The 18,944-nt window shown below is 37.6% G+C and overlaps 1 protein-coding gene across 1 annotated transcript in view; it reads right to left on the bottom strand.

The window, feature by feature from the left end:
• Positions 1–552: 552 nt before the first annotated feature.
• Positions 553–18,944, bottom strand: part of l(2)k14505 (ATP synthase mitochondrial F1 complex assembly factor 2 homolog l(2)k14505) — a 116,990-nt gene continuing 98,598 nt past the window's right edge. Inside the window, exons 7-8 of the mRNA XM_090407318.1 lie at positions 18,443–18,558; positions 553–769 (exon numbers count right to left, since the gene is read on the bottom strand). Coding sequence (XP_090263444.1) covers positions 626–769; positions 18,443–18,558 — 260 coding nt within the window. The 3' untranslated portion in view covers positions 553–625. The remainder of the gene's footprint in view (positions 770–18,442; positions 18,559–18,944) is intronic.

Here is an 18,944-nt window from a genome sequence, read left to right as displayed (position 1 = left end):
CTAAATTAGCTGTATACAAGAGTGTTCAAACCAGTTTTAACTTATGGATCTGTGAGCTGGGTCAGAAGTAAAACACTTGACCAAAGACTAGAGACCACAGATATGAGAGTCCTGAGAAAGATTAGAGGCATGAACAGCATCAATGGCAATATCATATTAAAAACGAGGATATTAGGAAGAAACTTGACGTTGTCAGCATCCAGGAATGCGTTAGCAGAGCTAATCTCAGGTGGTATGGATGGGCAATGAAATATTAGCAAAACAAGTGTTCTCTGCCAGGTTGGCAGGAAAATGACCCAGAGGAAGACCAAGATATAGATGGATTGATACGGTAAAAAGTGCCTTAGACTATAGAAATATGAGATCTGATAATGTTGGAATCTTGACGTAACAGACTGATTTGGAGTAAAATTGTAGATAGGAAGTTAGTAATGATGTAAATTTTTCATGTAGTACTATCATATCCTGTACATCCCTTGAGGGTACATGGCAGGAATTTGATGATGATGATGAAATAATGCAAATATGTGTAACAAGAAAATGGCAATGAAAAATATTTGAAAAGAGTTTTTATTCTTCTCTAAATGCAAATGGTAGTACATCAAGAAAAAAAATTCAACTCAATTTAGTGATGACTAAGCCTCTTTTTTTGCACAAGTGAAGTTGAACCACTGCTTAGGTAAATTAATAAAATAGATGCAGCTACTCGAGACAGTGTTTGCATTAATTCCATATCATGAGCCCATTCAATCTTTCCCCATTTTTTAATCTATAAAAAATATAAATATGTATCAATTAGATAACCATAATGAAAACATTTTATGAGTTAAAAAAATTGCATACAAGCTCAAGATAATCATTAAAAAGTGTACTATGTACCCATTCTTATTTTCTTTTCATCTTTTTTAAATGGATGCCTTATGGCCATCACAAGCCTCAAGAAAACACAATTTACCTAGGAATCCTCATAGCCTGCTTGTGAATGAATGGCTGACACCACATGCCAAATGATGTCATTCATTATTACTACAATCGCAGGCTTTCAGGTTCTGAGAATGCCACTGCTAAATCTATATCAATGATATAGTTCAAGGTTTGAGAGGAGATATTTAGCTGTTTGCTGAGATGCTAAACTGGGAAGAGCAATTTTGAGAAGCTCTAATGTGATGAAGAATAGGTTGGTATTTTGGGCATGAATGAATGGGAATAGCTGTTCAATGTTGCTAAGTATAAAGTCAAACACTTTGTCTAGAAAACATGAAATGAGATGTATTGTATAGTATTAAAGAAACTTTGCTTAGGTGGAGAAGATGGGATTTGGGAGAGATTGTGAATAGGTGGAAGAAGTAAAGGTTATCAAAGAAAACTGCTGCTATAATGAGAAGGACACTGATAATTTGTTATTATTATTACCATCTAAGACCTATAAGGAGTCAAGGACTCATTGAGGGAGGCCATAAATCACCTAAACTAGCTGCCATACCTTTTGTTAATTTCATTCACACTACATGCACTCGCTACCCCTAAAGGCAAACTATTCCACTTACTCACTTCTCTGTGAAAGAACAACCTAGCTCTTACCCCTTTCTTGTCTGCAAACAAACTTAATGATATAGATCAAGATAAGAGAGGAGATATTCAGCTGTTTGCTGATGAAGGCCAAATCTGTGCACAATAATCCAGGTGTGATCTTATCAAAGCCTTATAAAGAGGCAAAATGGGGTGCTTAAGGGTCAAAGCTGTATAACTGAGAGGAGACCTCCACATAGCCTTTAAAGGAATGCGGAGAACCGACCAGGGCTTCTGACCTAATGTCCAATCCTCACCTTCTCGTGGTGCACCCTGTTGGGTATCTACTTTGATACTGAACGAACGAGGATGGGCTGGCAATTTGGGATTTAGCTGACCAAATTGTATTCTTATTGGTTAAACCAAAATAAAAAATGATGGTACAACATGACAAAATTTCATGCCGGCTGGGGCGTCGCCCGGTTAAACAAGGCCCCCGTTGTTTTCGCCAGGGAACCAGGGCGAACAGCGAAAAGTCAGCTACTGGAACAAATCTGAAAACAAACCCCAACTCAACATCACCAGAGTTAAAGATCGGTACTATCAACGTAAGAAGCCTGAATGGCAAAGAAATGGAGCTAGCTGAGGAATTAGATAAGTACCAGATCGACATAATAGGGGTGACTGAAACAAAAAAGACCAAAACTGGTGAGATCTTTCTGAGCAATAAATACAAAATGTTATATTCAGGCAATGACAATCAAGGAAAAGAAGGAGTAGCCATAGTATTCAACACAAAATACGAGGCTAATCTTCTTGAATGGCAGTCAGTCTCAAGTAGAGTAATGTGGGCAAATATGAGAATGGGGAACTGGACAATGAGACTTATTTGTGCCTATGGTCCCACAGAAGGTTCTACTAAGGTAGAAGTGGAGGAATTTTTTGAGGCTTTAGAAAAAGCAACTGACACAATGAAAAAGGAAAAGTTGGTCCTTGTTGGGGATCTAAATAGTAGAGTAGGAAATGATTGTGAGACATACAAAAATATTTTGGGAAAATTTGGAGAAAAGAGCAAAGCTAATAATAATGGCAAATATCTGTTGGATTTCTGCTCAGGACATGGACTGGTTATTACTAACACCATGTTCCAACATAAAAATGTGCACAAATTCACATGGAGAGAAGAGGCTAGGAATAAGAAAAGTCTCATTGACTATGTTATTGTTGATAGTGATGTTTTCTCCCTGGTGCAGGACACCAGAGTGTACAGAGGATTTGAAATTGGAAGTGATCACTATTTAGTCTTGAGCAAGTTAAAATTGAATTTCATACTGAAAAGAATAACATGTAAGAAAGTTTTAAAGCGAATAAAAGTTGAGCAGCTCTCAGATGTGAACTGTAGACTAAAATACAGAAATATTATTGAAAAGAAAATGAAAGAGTTTGAGAACAGGAATCAAACCTTGGAGATTCAGTGGCAAACTCTGAAGGAAACATTGATTGATTCTGCCAGAGAGGCATGTGGAGAGGTTGTGTGCAAAGATAAAAAAATCAGAACTCCCTGGTGGACACAGGAAGTTAAAGAGGCAGTGAAGGAAAAGAAGAAAGCATATCAAAAGTTCCTGGCAAATAAGTCAGCTTTTACTCTTACAGAATACAGAGACAAATGTAAGAAAGCTAAACAAAAGTCATGGGAGGACTTTGGCAAGAATATAGAAAATAAATATCAAGAAGGTGGCAAAATATTCTGGAGGTTGTTGAAGAAGCTTAGGAATGGAGGAAAGAGTGCTGTAAAAGGAATTAGAGATGATAAAGGTGAAATGAAAACAGGAGAAAAAGATATCCTTGAAGTATGGAGTAATTACTTTGAAAAACTGCTAGATGAAACAAGCAGTGATGAGAGCACAGTGATAAAAAACACTGACCAGGCATGCAGTCAGGAATACATATCCATACTTGAAGTAGAAAAAGCCATCAAAGGCTTGAAATGTGGAAAGGCAGCAGGAGTAGATGATATTCGACCAGAAATGCTGAAGTATGGTGGTATAAGAGTCCTACAGTGGCTGCACTGCATAGTTCAGAAAGCCTGGACAGAGGGACGAATTCCCGATGATTGGAGTAGAGCTCTCATAGTACCCATATATAAAAAGGGAAATAAAACTGAATGTGAGAATTACAGAGGTATTTCCCTACTGAGTGTTCCTGGCAAGATCTATGCAAGTATACTTGAGAAACGGTTGAGAAGAATTGTGGAAGAAAAGCTTGGTGAAGAACAAGCTGGATTCAGACCAAATAGAGGCTGTCAGGATCAGATCTTCACTTTACGACAAATAGTCGAGAAAGCATGGGAATATAACAAAGATCTGTATTTAAGTTTTGTCGATTTGGAAAAGGCATATGACAAGGTGCCAAGAGAGAAGCTATTCAATACGCTGCAGTTATATGGTGTCAATGGGGCATTATATCAAGCAATACTTAGTCTTTATTTGAGTTGTGAGTCAGCAGTTAGAATTGAAGGAAGTACAGGAAGATGGTTTAATGTTAAATCTGGTGTGAGACAAGGATGTACATTATCCCCTCTGTTATTCATTATCTATATGGATCACATTATGAAGGAATGTGGTATTAAACCTGATATCAAAATTGGAGATGTTAATGTCAGCTCTTTGCTTTATGCGGATGATGTTATACTTCTAAATAAATCCGCTACAAGTCTGCAAGATTCTCTGACTAAATTGAATAGCTGTTGTAATAGATATGGTATGAAGGTCAGCAATAAAAAGACAAAGACAATGAAAATAGGCAGAATTATTGAAAATGTCAACTGTGTTGTGAATGGAGAACCTGTGGAACAAGTAAAACATTTCAGCTACTTAGGCACAATTTTTACTGAAGATGGTAAACTAAATATAGAAATAGACAACAGAATCAGCAAAGCTGGTATCGTGGGAAGTCAATTGAATAAATTCATATGGAATAAGAAAGAAATTAGTCGGAACACTAAATTAGCTGTATACAAGACTGTGTTCAAACCAATTTTAACTTATGGATCTGAGAGCTGGGTCAGAAGTAAAACACTTGACCAAAGACTAGAGACCGCAGATATGAGAGTCCTGAGAAAGATTAGAGGCGTGAACAGATGGCATCAATGGCAATATCATATTAAAAATGAGGATATTAGGAAAGAACTTGACATTGTCAGCATCCAGGAATGCGTTAGCAGAGCTAATCTCAGGTGGTATGGTCACTTGAATAGAATGGGAGAGGAAAGATTAGCAAAACAAGTGTTCTCTGCCAAGTTGGCAGGAAAACGACCCAGAGGAAGACCAAGATATAGGTGGATTGATACGGTACAAAGTGCCTTAGACGATAGAAATATAAGATCTGATAATGTTGAAGTCTTGACAAGTAACAGACTGATTTGGAGGAAAATTGTAGATAGGAAGTTAGTAATGATGTAATTTTTTCATGTAGTACTGTCATATCCTGTACACCCCTTGAGGGTACATGGCAGGAATTTGATGATGATGATGATGATGATTTCCTTATCCTTAGTTTTTGTACCACCCTTGAACTATTATACATTCCATACATTCCTGTGGTATCATTCCTGAGCTGAGATTTAAGTTATACAAAGTGTGAAAAGCCTAGTCAATTCAGCTGAACATTCCTTTAGCAAACAGACTAATATTCCATCTGTCCCAGTTGACATATTCTTATCCAGGTTATGCAACAGCTCAACTTCATTCTCATGAACCTCTAACTCTTCATCCAATGTAACAGTAGCACTGTGCATGCACCATGGATGCCCCCCCCCCCTGCGTTTTCTCCCCACCATCCATATAACGAAAAATTTCATTCAGACGATATCCTATAACACCCATTCAAAAGTTTCTAGACACCTATCATATCATCCCTCTTTCTCCTGTTAATCAGAATCTGTAATCCACATTGATTCCTTTATTCCATTATGCCCCCTCATAATTTCTTTCCCATAATCTGGATATAATCTTTGTAACTCTTCTTTGCACCCTTTCCACAGCTTCTTCATTCTCTTGGAACTCGGGAGACCAAATCTGTGCACAATAATCAAGGTATGGTCTTATCAAAGCCTTATAAAGAGGCAAAATGATTTCCTTATTCTTAGATGTCAAGGTTCGCTTCAACATTGTAATTATCCTCTGAGTTGTATTTGCAACTTCAAATTCCTATCCACCAATATGCCAAGATCCCTTGCCTCCTCAGTTTCTTGTAGCATAGTCTCGCTAACATGCGCCTCCGTAGCGCAATTGGAAGAATGACGGTACATTGCGCCCTTCGATTGGAAAAGGCCTAAGTTCGATTCTTGTCATGACGGGAGAAATTTTTATATCGACGTTTTTCAATCGAAGGTGAGTTAGCCGATCTCATACGGAGGTAGCAGGGTTTTTTCTCCCGGAAACTCTGGTTTTTCATCCCGCATACAGACAAATTGACTCTTCAGAACACGCAATTTACAGACAAAAAATACTAGCTGTGGTGGTGGTGGCCAGTAGATGGCGCTGATGTTGGTGATTGGTAGTAGAAGTTCGGTGTAGTGGTGGAGATGGAGAGTTGTACAATAGGTGTCCTCCCGTGATGAGTCTTCGGACTCCTTGGAGGTATCACGAATAATAATAATAATAATATAATGTGCAGCTGAAAATCTCATCATTCCAAAGTGCATAACTTTACACTTATTAACGTTAAACTGACAGCCATTTTCGTTTTCCTAATTTTCCAACCTATTTAAATAATTTTGTAAGTGCTGAATATCAGTAGCATCCCATTGCCCTGCCTATCTTCAAATCATCAGCAAACAATTACACATCTGATGTGTAATTGTTTGCTGATGACCCTGCCTGATGTCATTAATATATAGAATGGACAATAATCGCCCAAAGACTGAACCCTGAGGTACACCTACGAGTCGCCTTAAATCTGGCAGATTTACACCCACTGTATACCATTTTTTGATATGTCTGTCAACCATTCCCTGATCCAAGTCAAGAGTTTATATTCCAATCCCATATTCTCCAGTTTTATGAAACAGCCTTTTGTGTGGTATCCTATCAAATGCCTTAGAAAAATCCAATATTATTATAGTGTATCCATTCCCTTTATCCAACTTGGCTGTAACATTGTTATAAAATATGAGCAAATTGCTAAAACATGATTTTCCTTTAGTAAACCCCTGCTGCTCCTTGCAGATATAGCTTGCTGTCTATCCATTTCTGTATGTCAGTTCTTACCAACTTCTCTAAAATCTTCACTACCAACACCAGAGATACTGATAAGTCAGTAGTTTTTGCACCACTCTTGTACAATGGAACTATCATACATTCCTTCCATTCCTGTGGTATCATTCCTGAGCTGAGACTCAAGTTATACAAACATGTGAAAGGCCTTGTCAATTCTACTGAACATTTCTTTAGCAAACGGGCTGATATTCCATCTGTCCCTATTGACAAATTCTTATCCAGGTTATGCTACAACTCTTCAACCTCATTTTGAACCGCTAACTCTTTATCCAACATAGCAGTAGCAATGTGCACCGTGTTACATATACCTGGTTGATAAATCTTAGCAAAGTGAGCACTCATTAACTGAACAATCTCATTAGCTTCCGACACTCGAGTACCACCTGCATTCAATAAGTTATTCTTTCACATTCATTATTTTTTTTACTTGCAGCATAACGATAAAATTCTTTTGAAATGCCTTTGGCTTGCATGGCTAATTTCTTTTCATACTCTGATTTAGCTTTCCACACAATACTCGTTACTTTTCTGGTCTGAGCTTTATATATTTCATAACTCCTCTCACTCTTATTCTCACGATATTGTTTCCACATTGCCTTCTTCTTGTGAATCTCTTGGTTAATAAGGTTGCACATCCATTTTACTCCTAACCTATTTATTCTTCGAACACTAAGGATACATTCAGATACTACCTCATATAAGCACTTTTTCAAGATTCCCATGCATTGCTGATATTTTTCCCATTCAGTAACAGATACCATGGCACCAAAAATAGCATTCTCCTAAGTTGAACATAATTTCCATCTTTGTAGTTCAGCATGTTCTAATTGGAGCATCAATACAATTAGATACTTCCCAAGAAAGCACAGTATGATCACTGTCACCAACTGGTGGTAAAATAGCCATATTCTTGACAGAGACCCCTCTTCTGATGCTATGAGCAAATCCAACTCTTTGAACTCGAGTTCCTTCTTTTACATGTTGCTTGAGAAAGTTGTCTCACATCAATTCAATAAATTCCTCTTCTTTCTTATCACAAGATTTCTCTTATACCAATCGATGTTTGGAAAATTAAAGTCACCCATAATGATTGCTCGTTTGGTACCCATAAGGATAAATTGGCAATGCATTTCTTTTTCTCCTGCAACTGAGCTGCCAGGTCTCCATCAACATCCCACCATATATTTTATTCTGTTAACCTCCACTTCACACCAGGTAGACTTAAACTCACCACTAAAGGGACATTGTTACCATCATCGTGTTCTTGCATTTCTATGCTAAGTGGACTTTAGTCATCTGATAGTCATCAGCAGTAGTACTTCTCCTCCTCTCCTATCTCTTCTGTCATTCCTTAAAATAGTACACTTGATCCCAGTTACCATATCTGATTCTGATAGCAAGGTTTTACTAATGCCAACAATCTTAGGTCACATCATATTCAATAAAGCCATGAACTCAACCCCTTTGTAGTATGGATAAAGAGGTGACAACTGGATACAGGATTAATCAAGACATATGGATTACTGTGAACAGAAACTTAATCTTTTTTTTACTTAACTGTGATAAGTAAACATTCTAATGTTTCCTCATCACATTTTCTCTCTCTCACTCGGCAAGTAGTAAATGAGTAGAATGAATTGCAAGATATGTGGCAAATTTATTTTTTTTTTATCAATCCTATACATGGAAGGCTAGGTATGATATCATTATTATTATTATGTGACACCTCCAGGGAGTCCAAGGGCTCATCATGGGAGGGCACACTACTCTACTTTGCTAAATACATCTCATCCTCTCCACTACTACTACCATCAACAGCATCTATCGTCCATCATCACCAACAACAGTATGTCTTGTCTGTAAATTGCACGTGTTCTGAAGGCCGATTTGTCTGCATGTGGGATCAAAAATCCGAGTTTTTGGAAGAAAAAGTCCCTGCTACCACTATATCAGATCAGCTAACTCACTTTTAACTGAAAAAGGCCATACAAGCATTCCCCTCATCAGGACGAGAATCGAACCCAGGTCTTTTCCAATCAAAGGGCACAATGTTCCTCTGTTCTTCCAATTGCACTACGGCGGCTTCTATGATATGTATTGTGGTCTGGAAGAGTTTGACTTCATGCGGGTCCATGGAGGCTCAGAAATAATACTAATTTGTATCATTTTGTAAATTTCAGATACCAAACTGGCCTGATTTAAACCAAAAGGATAGGCAAATTTTATCAAAGATTCCTAATTGGCAGTCTCACTGTTATACACACAGATAAACCAACTTTTATTCTCTACAAATGGAAATTGTAATACAACAAAGTTTTGAAATCAATGAAATTTAAAAATAAAAAACATTTCATATTCAAAGTAACAACGATTTCTATAAAGGCATGATTCTTCATAAGCATGCATTTTCGGGAATATGAAAATGCATGCTTATGAAGATTCACACCAAAAATGATAGTGTGAATCTGTAGCATTGATTTCTGCAAGGTCCAACAGTCTCTGAAAAGGGAATGATGCAGTGTGTACATTTCACAGAACATTCCCTTGGTGAGCTGAATTGGAGTGGAACTTCAAGTCCAGTGACTAAGCTAGGAAGATATATTGAAATATTTGAAATATTTCAATATATCTTGAAAGCAATGAAGCAATGATCTAATGGAAATCACTCATGTACCAAACAGAATACCAGACACTCTCTCCAATCACCCAACATCCTTGATCGTTTCTTAACTGGTTTTCATTTCTATCTCCTCTCTCTCAATAACGCAAACCACAGGTGAGATTCACATAATAAAAACATGAGACAGATGGTGGGACTTTACTCCTCCTTTCCACAGTCATATTACTGTTTTTCCTGGGCTTGAGATCCAAATACTTCCTCTGATCAAGTTATGAATATTATCCATTCAGAATGAAGACCATTATTCACCATCATCATCGAATTCCTGCCATGTACCCACAAGAGGTGTAGAGGACATAATAGTACTACATGAAAAAATTATATCATTACTAACTTCCTATCTACAATTTTCCTCCAAATCAATCTGTTACTTGTCAAGACTCCAACATTATCAGATCTTATATTTCTATCATCTAAGGCACTTTGTACCGTATCAATCCACCTATATATTGGTCTTCCTCTGGGTCGTTTTGCTGCCAACCTGGAAGAGAACACTTGTTTTGCTAATCTTTCCTCGGCCATTCTGTTTAGGTGACCATACCACCTGAGATTAGCTCTGCTAACACATTCCTGGATGCTGACAATGTCAGGTTCTTTCCTAATATCCTCGTTTTTAATATGATATTGCCATTGATGCCATCTGTTCACGCCTATAATCTTTCTCAGGACTCTCATATCTGCAGTCTCTAGTCTTTGGTCAAGTGTTCTACTTCTGACCCAGCTCTCAGATCTGTAAGTTAAAACTGGTTTGAACACTGTCTTGTATACAGCTAATTTAGTGTTCCACCAATTTCTCTCTTATTCCATATGAATTTATTCAACTGACTTCCCACCATACCAGCTTTGCTGATTCTGTTGTCTATTTCTATATTTAATTTACCATCTTCAGTAAAAATCGTGCCTAAGTTGCTGAAATGTTTTACTTGTTCCACAGGTTCTCCATTCACAACACAGTTGACATTTTCAATGATTCTGCATATTTTCATTATCTTTGTCTTTTTATTGCTGACCTTCATACCATATCTATTACAACAGCTATTCAATTTAGTCAGAGAATCTTGCAGACTTGTAGCGGATTTATTTAGAAGTATAACATCACCCGCATAAAGCAAAGAGCTGACATTAACATCTCCAATTTTGATATCATGTTTAATACCACTTTCCTTCATAATGTGATCCATATACATAATGAATAACAGACAGGATAATGTACATCCTTGTCTCACACCAGAATTAACATTAAACCATCTTCCTGTACTTCCTTCAATTCTAACTGCTGACTCACAACTCAAATAAAGACTAAGTATTGCTTGATATAATGCCCCATTGACACCATATAACTGCAGCGTATTGAACAGTTTCTCTCTTGGCACCTTATCATATGCCTTTTCCAAATCGACAAAACTTAAATACAGATTTTTGTTATATTCCCATGCTTTCTCGACTATTTGTCGTAAAGTGAAGATCTGATCCTGACAGCCTCTGTTTGGCCTGAATCCAGCTTGTTCTTCACCAAGCTTTTCTTCCACAATTCTTCTCAACTGTCTCTCAAGTATACTTGCATAGATCTTGCCAGGAACACTCAGTAGGGAAATACCTCTGTAATTCTCACATTCAGTTTTATTTCCCTTTTTATATATGGGTACTATGAGAGCTGTACTCCAATCATCGGGAATTTGTCCCTCTGTCCAGGCTTTCTGAACTATGCAGTGCAGCCACTTTTATACCACCATACTTCAGCATCTCTGGTCGAATATCATCTACTCCAGCTGCCTTTCCACATTTCAAGCCTTTGATGGCTTTTTCTACTTCAAGTATGGATATGTATTCCTGCCTGCATGCCTGGGCAGTGTTTTTTACCACTGTGCTGTCATCACTGCTTGTTTCATTTAGCAGTTTTTCAAAGTAATTACTCCATACTTCAAGGATATCTTTTTCTCTCGTTTTCATGTCACCTTTATCATCTCTAACTCCTTTCACAGCACTCTTTCCTCCATTCCTTGAACAACCTCCAGAATATTTTGCCACCTTCTTGATATTTATTTTCTATATTCTTGCCAAAGTCCTCCCATGACTTTTGTTTAGCTAGTTTTACACAGTGTTTAGCATTCATGCATTTGTCTCTATATTCTCTAAGAGCACAAGCTGACTTATTTGATAGGAACTTTTGATATGCTTTCTTCTTTTCCTTCACTGCCTCTTTAACTTCCTGTGTCCACCAGGGAGTTCTGATTTTTTTATCCTTGCAGAAAACCTCACCACATGCCTCTCTGGCAGAATCAATCAATGTTTTCTTCAGAGTTTGCCACTGAGTATCCAAGGTTTGATTCCTGTTCTCAAACTCTTTCATTTTTTCTTCAATAATCTTTGTGTATTTTAGTCTACAGTTCACATCTGAGAGCTGCTCAACTTTTATTCGCTTTAAAACTTTCTTACATGTTATTCTTTTCAATATGAAATTCAATTTTATCATGCTCAAGACTAAATAGTGATCACTTCCAGTTTCAAATCCTCTGTACACTCTGGTGTCCTGCACCAGGGAGAAAACATCACTATCAACAATAACATAGTTAATGAGACTTTTCTTATTCCTAGCCTCTTCTCTCCATGTGAATTTGTGCACATTTTTGTGGACCAGTCCATGTCCTCAGCAGAAATCCAACAGATATTTGCCATTATTATTAGCTTTGCTCTTTTCTCCAAATTTTCCCAAAATATTTTTGTATGTCTCACAATCATTTCCTACTCTGCTATTTAGATCCCCAACAAGGACCAACTTTTCCTTTTTCATTGTGTCAGTTGCTTTTTTAAAGCGTCAAAAAAATTCCTCCACTTCTACCTTAGTAGAACCTTCTGTGGGACCATAGGCACAAATAAGTCTCATTGTCCAGTTCCCCATTTTCATATTTGCCCACATTACTCTACTTGAGACTGACTGCCATTCAAGAAGATTAGCCTTGTATTTTGTGTTGAATACTATGGCTACTCCTTCTTTTCCTTGATTGTCATTGCCTGAATATAACATTTTGTATTTATTGCTCAGAAAGATCTCACCAGTTTTGGTCTTTTTTGTTTCAGTCACCCCTATTATGTCGATCTGGTACTTATCTAATTCCTCAGCTAGCTCCATTTCTTTGCAATTCAGGCTTCTTACGTTGATAGTACCGATCTTTAACGATGGTGATGTTGAGTTGGGATTTGTTTTCAGATTTGTTCCAGTAGCTGACTTTTCGCTGTTCACCCTGGTTCCCTGGCGAAAACAACGGGGGGTCTTGTTTAACCGGCGACGTCCCAGCCGGCATGAAATTTTGTCATGTTGTACCATCATTTTTTATTTTGGTTTAACCAATAAGAATACAATTTGGTCGGCTAAATCCCAAATTGCCAGCCCATCCTCGTTCGTTCAGTATCCAAGTAGATACCCAACAGGGTGCACTACGAGAAGGTGAGGATTGGCTATGTGGAGGTCTCCTCTCAGTTATACTGCTTTGACCCTTAAGCACCCCCATTATTCACCATTCCATTCAAAATTCCTGCCCAACATCCAAACTCTGATTTTGCAATAACTATGCAAATAACAAGGCAATTCAAGAAAAAAAAAATTTTTTTAGCATAGCAAGTTCAGCTTCATTCCCCACTTGCACTGAAGTACACAACAACCAAAAACAAATCCATCTGATTTCAAAATTGTACAATGCAGAAAATTGGAAACTCACCTCTTGCAAAGGCTAACCAGTGCATTTCTATCTCTCCCATTCAGATATCACTGCTGTGACAATGTCCAAAGACAAAGCTCACACTCTGCCATTATCATCAATGCAAACTACAGGTGATCAAGCATAGCCAAAACAACACACTATGTTTCTACAGCCATTCGTCAGAAATATATTAGAATAATCTTGAATATTCTATATCTTATATGGAGAAGATAATTTTAATGGAAATGGATGATGCACAAATTCATCAAGGACATTATATCCTTGAGCATTCTGTAGCAAACTTTCCATAAAATGGGCATGTGTTGCACTTGGCAAAAAGTAAACAAATTACCATAACGTCCTGAGTTAAGTCCCCATACGCACAATGATATTCTAAAGAAAATTCAGTAAAGCAAGGTATCCAATAAAACAAACTATCCTGTTGTCCATACACGTTTGCTACAGTGAGAGTCAACTGTATATTCCTGTTTCATCCAAATTTACTCAAATGCATGCATACAATAAAAGTATGCAGATGAAGTTCTTTGCATGTAATTTTTTCATGATAATTAAGATTATTTTTATAATAAGAATCAATGTACATACATTAACAGAATATATGCAGACGAGACAAATTATGACTTTTATGAAATAGTAAAAAACAGTTGACAGAATAATACCAAACAACAACCATCATCATTGAGGATTATAATGCAAAAAAATTAATCTAATTTTTATACTAAAAGCAGCCAAATATGTCTTAAGTTGCTGACAGCACACATAATGAAAACAGGTACATTGCCCATGGTGAGAGCCATTTCCATAGAGCATTTTCAACCTTAACTTGGTTGAACCTTAACTTGGCAAGAAACAAAACTCTTGAAGATATTAAAGAGTAACTTAGTGACAGAAGGCATAATTTTCATATACTAACAGCCAAATAGCATGACCTTCCACCATAATGTGGGATAATATGCTGATATTTGGAGTTTGCTGATGATGCTAAACTAGGAAGGGCAATAGATAATAAAGGTAATGTAAAGGTCCTGCAAGATAATTTAAATATATTGAGAGTGCAGACCAAAGAAAATTGATACCTGTTTAACGAATCTAAATTTTTAAGTGATTCTCACTCACAAAAGGTTGTAAACCTACAGTATATTAATACTATGGTGTGGGCTAAGAATTTTTTCCTATTTTTTTTTATTAATTTTGTATGTTTTATTTATTTTTTACATAATCTAGAAACCTTGCTTTAGAGACCAAACATGGAACCTTTTCAAGCCACTTCAGGCCTGCAAATAAGTGGGACAGGGGTCTCAAAGGACATTGATCTCCCAGCTAAAGTAGTTGAGGTTAGGTATTTTAGGATGAAAAGATTATAACCTGTGTAATCTGTGAAATGAGATACACAAGACTGATGAAGTTATGGATTTGAGGATGATGATGGAAAGGTAGGTCAGCAGAGCACATATTATAAAAGTGGACAAAATAACTCACAAGTTCACTTGAATATTTAAATACATGAAGTGAACTGCACAAGATTGATGAGACTAAGGATTTAGGGATAATGGAGGACAGGAAGGAGAATTCATAGAGTATATTGCAAAAGTGGGCAAAATAGCTCAAAATAGCTCACTTGGACACTGAAACACATACCAACAAGCAGGGATAAGGAAATTATTATCCATTTTTATAGATGTGAATTTGATACAAATGCATCTGGACTGATATGCTCAATTTGGCTATTTGAATTTCTTGTACCGAAGAAGTGGTGAAGAGAATCTATAGACAAATGACCCAGTGGTGATATGTCTGCAGAGTGCTCTCTATATGAGTAGATTGAAAATTTGTAGGTTATAAATTTAGTTGATATAAGTTACTAACATATGCTATAAGCTACTAATGGATTGAGAATGGAATATGATGCAAAAGAAATTTTTTGATACTTAACACGAGGGGACAGAACAATAGATCACTCCTGGAAGTTGTGTGGTTAGGAAGGCCATGAAAACTAGACTCTTTCTTTCATCATAGTGGCAAATCAATGATGGCTGCCATAGGTAGCCTTGAATGTTTTAGCACTCAGTGACTTTTACAGAAGAACTATGATTATAATAGGCATTGTATGGACAATGACCTTCCCTATCAAATCTTTGGACTCCACAGAGATGCCTATATTATTAATAATATAGTCCTCTTGTGTAGAGGCTTACACAAGGAGTACACAAGAATTCTAATCATCCATGGAGAAGAGTTAGCACGCAAATCCAAGCAATACGGTAAGTCCAAACTACGACTATCTAGACAACTAAATAGACTGGCCTTTTTAAAAAGATGTCGGGACACAAGAGTGATACCGAAATGTGTTAAAATGAAGATCAATTTCCATTCTAAAAAAGCACTCCGGATATACAAACGTGCCAGCTTAGCATTACTACGCGAGCAAATCGCCTCTGCTCGTGCCGCCCTCGCAGTGACGAACGCCGCCATTGGCTCCTTACAAGCAGAGCTCTCCACCGTTCTTAACCATGAACTTTGGTCGATTCTCTCTGACATTTCGGAAACTTCCGCACAGAGAGAATTTCAGAAAATAAAAAACAAACACGTCAAGAAATACAACAACCTGGTTAAAGACAAACCACAACCACAAATTCAACCGCTCCAGACAGTAATAAACCTCTCGTCCAAAAGGCTCAACGATGATGCCGTCAGCGCCCTTTGCCTCGGCAGTAATTTTGCCGTCGCCCCTAAAGAAGTGCCGGTACTCGATGTAATGGTTAACGTCGAACGGGGGATCGGTCGCTTACCGTCGGAGGTAGCCAACAATATCAGACTCGACGTTGCCAACATCCTCGTTCACTCTTCGCCTCCAAAAAGTAACTTATCTTATTCCCAACGCTTGGCTCTCCAGAAACTACGCAAAGAAAAAAGTATCGTCATCACCAGAGCGGATAAAGGTAATGCCACAGTTGTCCTTAATACCAGCGAATATAATCGTAAAATGAACATTATCCTCCGCGATCGCGCTACCTACATCCCGCTAGAACACGACCCCACAAAAACGCAAGTTAAGAAATTAAAAATCTTACTTAAAAAAGTAACCTCCTGGCCCCCCGACGTCACGAAAAAACTTAAACCTTTCCGCTCCCGTCCCCCCCGAATATACGGTTTACCAAAAATCCACAAACCTAATTCCCCACTCAGGCCTATAGTAGATGCCACCAATGCACCTTGTTACAGACTGTCTAAACAGCTGGCAAACTCTCTGTCCCCCCTCACAGGAAATTCTGCTTCCTATATAAAAAACTCGACCCACTTTAAAGCCCTCACAGAAAATTTAACCTTGAATAATACAGACATATTAGTAAGCTTTGATATCTCCTCCTTGTTTACCAATATTCCCCTAACTGACACTTTATCTCTCTTAGAAAACGTTTTTCCCTCTGACATCTTAGATCTCTTTTCCTTTGCCATCAACTCTGGGTATTTCGCTTGGAATAACAAAATCTACAAGCAGATAGAGGGAACCGCCATGGGCTCCCCCCCTCTCACCCCCCCTTGCCAATTTCTATATGGAAGATTTCGAAAAACGAGCCATAGACTCAGCCCCACTCAAACCTTCTATCTGGCTAAGATATGTAGATGATGTGCTCTCTATTTGGCCTCATGGCCCAGACACATTAGATTCCTTCCTTGGTCATTTCAATAGCCTACATCCAAGAATCCAGTTTACTATGGAAAAGGAAAAGAACAATTGTTTACCCTTCCTAGACACCTTAGTCACGCACATGCCTAATGATACACTTGCCTTCACTGTATACAGAAAACCCACACACACAGGCAGATACATTCACAAACTCTCCCACCACCACCCCTCACAACAATATGGCATCATTAAAACCCTTACCAAGAGAGCCCACAATCTTTGTTCCAGTGGAACCACCCTCTCTACTGAGCTTAACCACATACACAGAACTTTCCTCTCCAATGGCTACAGCGAACACAGCATCAAAAAAATAATCAATTTCCCCCCCCATTCCCCATCCCTCTCGTCAACAAGAATTTAAAAATGCCATCACCATACCCTACATCCGTGGTACTTCGGAAAAAATAGCCAAGATACTAAAAAAGTATAACCTACATACAACATATAAGCCCTACCGCAAACTGGCTACCTTTATCCGTTCTACGAAAGATCAGCTCCCTCCTCTCTCTCTGCCTGGAGTTTACAAAGTACCCTGTGCCTGTAAGCTTGCGTACTTTGGACAGACAGGCAGATCAGCATCCATCCGCCTAGAGGAACACAAGTCTTACATCGTTAAACACAACTATGGCCATTCAGGTTTGGCTGACCATGTTTTGGACACCACCCACAGAGTATCATGGAAGAAAACCACCATGCTCCACCACAGCAAATTCAAGAAAGAGAGACTTTTCCTAGAAGCAGCAGCAGCTCTCAAAAACCAACCAAATCTTAACAAATACGGTTGCATTAAGCTTCCGAAGATTTGGGAAACAGTCATCACCAGAGGTCCCACCTTACATTCCAGGCCGCCTACAACTGCCCTTAGAGGGCGCTCCACCTAGATAGGACTTTATTGTCACCCACGTGGTTGGGCTTAGTATTGTAAGTTTTTGTGTGCATGTTACATTAATTGTCTTTGTAATCCCCGTAGATGTCCTAGTGACTAGGACGAAATATAGGAAGTATTAAATTCTATTTTAATTCTTTTTGAGTGTTGTAAATAATCCATTAAACCTCCAACATAATAATATAGTCATCGCTATGGTTTCCAGACTCATCGTACCTCTCCCATAAAATTCATTCACTGACAAATGCATTCAAAACTGCCTCTGGCAACCTATTTACTGAGTAATCACTTTCCAAGCAAAAAAATCGAGTCTTCATGCTTCAATAATAAATACTTCCTAGGAGCTCTGCATTATAAAATGCTTATGGCTACTGGTGGCAAGTTAACTTTTCCTGGTATACAAACAGCTAATTATAAAAAAACTTTTCATAACTAGTTGTGCACAGACTTTTACTATTTGCTTATGCTAGGGTATCATATGAATGAAAAAATTACTTCTTTTCAGGTATATTATATATTGATAATTCTGTATACATTTGATGTTGATGCTATACAAACTCAGCTTCTGTGTACTAATATTTTTATCATAATTATGAACTAATAACAGTTATTATGTATCTTCAAATAAATAAATGAGAACTTTTTTTTTACAATAAAATGCTAACATTCATAAATAAATACCTGAAATTTAGCTTCTAACATTGACAGAGATACAGCTGATTCTACATCCAAATGCCTCTCCACAGCAGCACAAGTTAAAATAAGAGATTTCAGGTTTTCCACTGCATGAAAGAAACCTGACCAAATAAAGAAACTCAATTAAAAATAAAACAATGAAATGTTATCATACTACAAAAACATGCAGACATGAGAATCACATAATTCATAGTCTTTGCTAGAACTAAGATGGTAGCCTGGTTGGTCAAGTGGACAGAATCTCTGTTTCCCAATTATCTGGCTATGATTTTAAATTTATGGCATAGATGATTGTTTCCTAAACTTTAATTATTTGTGTACCCCTTTTTAAAAGTTTAGTAACACCAGCGTATACACTCCTCTCAAATAAAGGCAATTTGGGAGAAGTTATATTTCATTCAAACATTAATAATTACAAAAGGTATTCATTTTTTAACATCTGAGCTATAATAAATACAAACATGTGAAACATTTTTTAAAATTATTA

This window comes from Typopeltis vanoorti, chromosome 17, assembly GCF_054136105.1.
Source record: "Typopeltis vanoorti isolate ZY-2024b chromosome 17, IOZ_Tvanoo_1.0, whole genome shotgun sequence".
NCBI lineage: Eukaryota > Metazoa > Arthropoda > Arachnida > Uropygi > Thelyphonidae > Typopeltis > Typopeltis vanoorti.
This window is presented reverse-complemented; position numbering and strand designations above follow the sequence as displayed.